General features: G+C 52.5%; 1 protein-coding gene across 1 annotated transcript; it reads left to right on the forward strand.

The window, feature by feature from the left end:
* Positions 1-21: 21 nt before the first annotated feature.
* Positions 22-2103, forward strand: LOC103132996 (fibrocystin-L-like; the record flags this gene model as incomplete). The annotated part of the gene is made up of 7 exons (XM_007544744.2): positions 22-292; positions 369-491; positions 636-741; positions 1128-1235; positions 1354-1518; positions 1589-1710; positions 1955-2103. Coding segments are annotated over exons 1-7 (779 nt in total), but the record flags the coding sequence as incomplete, so codon positions are not given.
* Between the last annotated feature and the right edge of the window lie 413 nt (positions 2104-2516).

The raw sequence follows: 2516 nt of genomic DNA on the forward strand, positions 1-2516 counted from the left end.
CTAACCAGTCTAATCATGCTAACTACCCTAACCATGCTAACTACTCTAATCATGCTAACCAGTCTAATCATGCTAACCAGTCTAATCATGCTAACCAGTCTAACCATGCTAACCAGGCGTCTCCCCTGTGCCTCCAGGCCTCCCTGTGGACGTCAGCGCGGAGGACCTGAAGTTCGCCCTGCAGGGTGTCCCCGGGGCGGGCCAGGTGAAGGTGGAGGACCTGGGCACCTGTAAGCTTCCCAAGTGGAGGGTCACCTGGCTCAGCAGGCCTGGAGCCCAGCCGCTCATGAAGGTCTGATCTGTCTGGGACGTAAAATCTGCCTGAAACACAAAGCTGGAGTAGGAACGAATTCTTCATTTCCCTCCAGGTTGACGACTCGGCGGTCGTCGGGAACAACGTGACCTTCCTGGTCCAGGAGAAGACAAAGGGAGGGCTGCTGACCCGGGGCTTGACCGGGGACTTTTTCCGGGTTTGGGAAACAGAGCCGCAGGTACTCCCGGAGCTCACCTGGCTGTTTCAGCCTGTTTGTGTTCACCTACTGTGATTCAACTGTTGGGCCTTCAGGGCTAGAAACTAGAAACTCTGATTGCTTTGACCAGCTGCAGTGTTTCAGAACAGGTGTGCTGCTCTGCAGGTGGAGGTCTACATCAACGGCATTCCCTCCAACTGCTCCGGACGCTGCAGCTTCCGCTGGTCGGAGGAGGAGACGCCGGTGGTGACGGGGATCAGCCCGACTCGAGGTGAGTCCCTGCAGCAGCAGGTGGGATCTCAGCGCTCCGGAGTCACACGGAGGATCAGGAAAACATGGACAGCGAGCAGATTTACCTCTGACTGGTCCTAAACATACTTAAAAAAAATCTAAACTAACTTTTTATTGGATAGATAAAAAGTAAAAAAATCACATAAATCCTGACAGCCAAACTTCCTTCAGCTCCATTTTGGTTTCTTTTGATCCAGCTTCAAAGTTTACTTTGATGGGAAAACTCTTTCCCCGGAAAATTTCTATAATTCCCAGATTTTTACCAACTCTTCCTGGTCCTCTTCGGAAATGTGAATAGAAGATCTTTGCAGCTTTGTCAGTTAGGGAAAAAAATTTCACCTGGACCAATATTCCTGATCGTTCCAGGATCCAATGGACTGGGAACGCTGATCACCATCACTGGGACGGGATTCAGCTCGGAAAATGCTTCCATCATGGTGGGAAGCTCCAGGTGTGTCGTTGAAGAGGTCACAGGTGAGGAAACGCTTCCTGCAACGTCCTTTTGGGACGTTTGGACCTCTATGGGGTCATGTGGAATGGTTTGTTTCTGATTCTGTTTCCTGTAACTGAACTGATGCTTGATGTGTTCCAGCTTCCTCTCAGGTGTGCAGAGTGGGCGGAGCCAGCGCAGGAAGCTACCCAGTGTCCGTTAACTTCCCGTCTCTGGGCAACGCGCGCTTCGCCGCCGACAGCGTCCTCTACTTCACCCAGCAGCTCATCGTGTCTTCGCTCTCGCCGACCTCTGGAGGCGTTGCAGGTGTGTGGCGCCTGACTGTCGCTCACCTGGAGCTTCAGCGTCTTCATTCTGCCTCTGACTTCCTGCCCAGGTGGCACCCTGCTGACGGTGAGCGGCTTCGGCCTCGGACACGTCGCCACGGTAATGGTCGGCGGCGAGGACTGCGAGGTCGTCCAGGCAGCCGACACCGAGCTGACCTGCAGAACCCCAGCAGTAAGTTTTCACGCCGGCATGCTCAGCATCCGATGGGAGTTTCTCGGCTTGAGGAGCGGGTCGGTGTTTCGTGGTTTGTGTCTGATCTCAGGGTCTAACTGGCAGCAGCAGCTTCAGATCTAATCTGACAGAGAACGTAACCGTGTCTCATCATCACACAGTGAGACATGGAGTCCCACAAGGCTGACTGTTTGGTCCTTTTAAAGTTAGACCAGTTGTGCTGCTATGATGCCTCTTCTTCCAGGGAGCTGCGGGGTCACAGGTTGTCACGGTAACGGTGGGAAACATGAGCCAGACCGCAAACGCCACCTTCACCTACGATGATGACCTCACAGCTCAAATCTGGAGCCTGAGCCCTCAGACTGCCTTTGTGACGGGTGAGTCCTGTCTCTAGTGAGGAGGAGGAGGAGGAGGAAGGCTTTATAGCATCATGCTGCTGCAGGCCAACAGGCCACCATATCTTTGTCTGACATGAAAACAAAGCTGGCTTCACATCTGCGTGAGAAGAAAGCTGCAGCTTCACCCACCATCATTAAAGGATTTTCCCTTGCTTCATGAATGTTCATTGTTTCTCTCCACCTGTCACTCTGAGCCGCCTGAGAACATTTTGTTTCCATTTCTGTTTTGTCCTGCAGCTGCAATGTTGACCTGCAAGTTTCTGCCTTTTGTTGAGATGAATCCCATGAGATGAACTGTAATCCTGTAATAACAGCTGCTGCCAGCCAGCAGCCCCAACATGGAGCCTTAACACCAACATGATGCCTTAACGGCAACATGGCACCTTAATGCCAACATGGCGCCTTAAT

This window comes from Poecilia formosa, unplaced genomic scaffold, assembly GCF_000485575.1.
Source record: "Poecilia formosa unplaced genomic scaffold, Poecilia_formosa-5.1.2 Scaffold1901, whole genome shotgun sequence".
NCBI classification, from domain to species: domain Eukaryota; kingdom Metazoa; phylum Chordata; class Actinopteri; order Cyprinodontiformes; family Poeciliidae; genus Poecilia; species Poecilia formosa.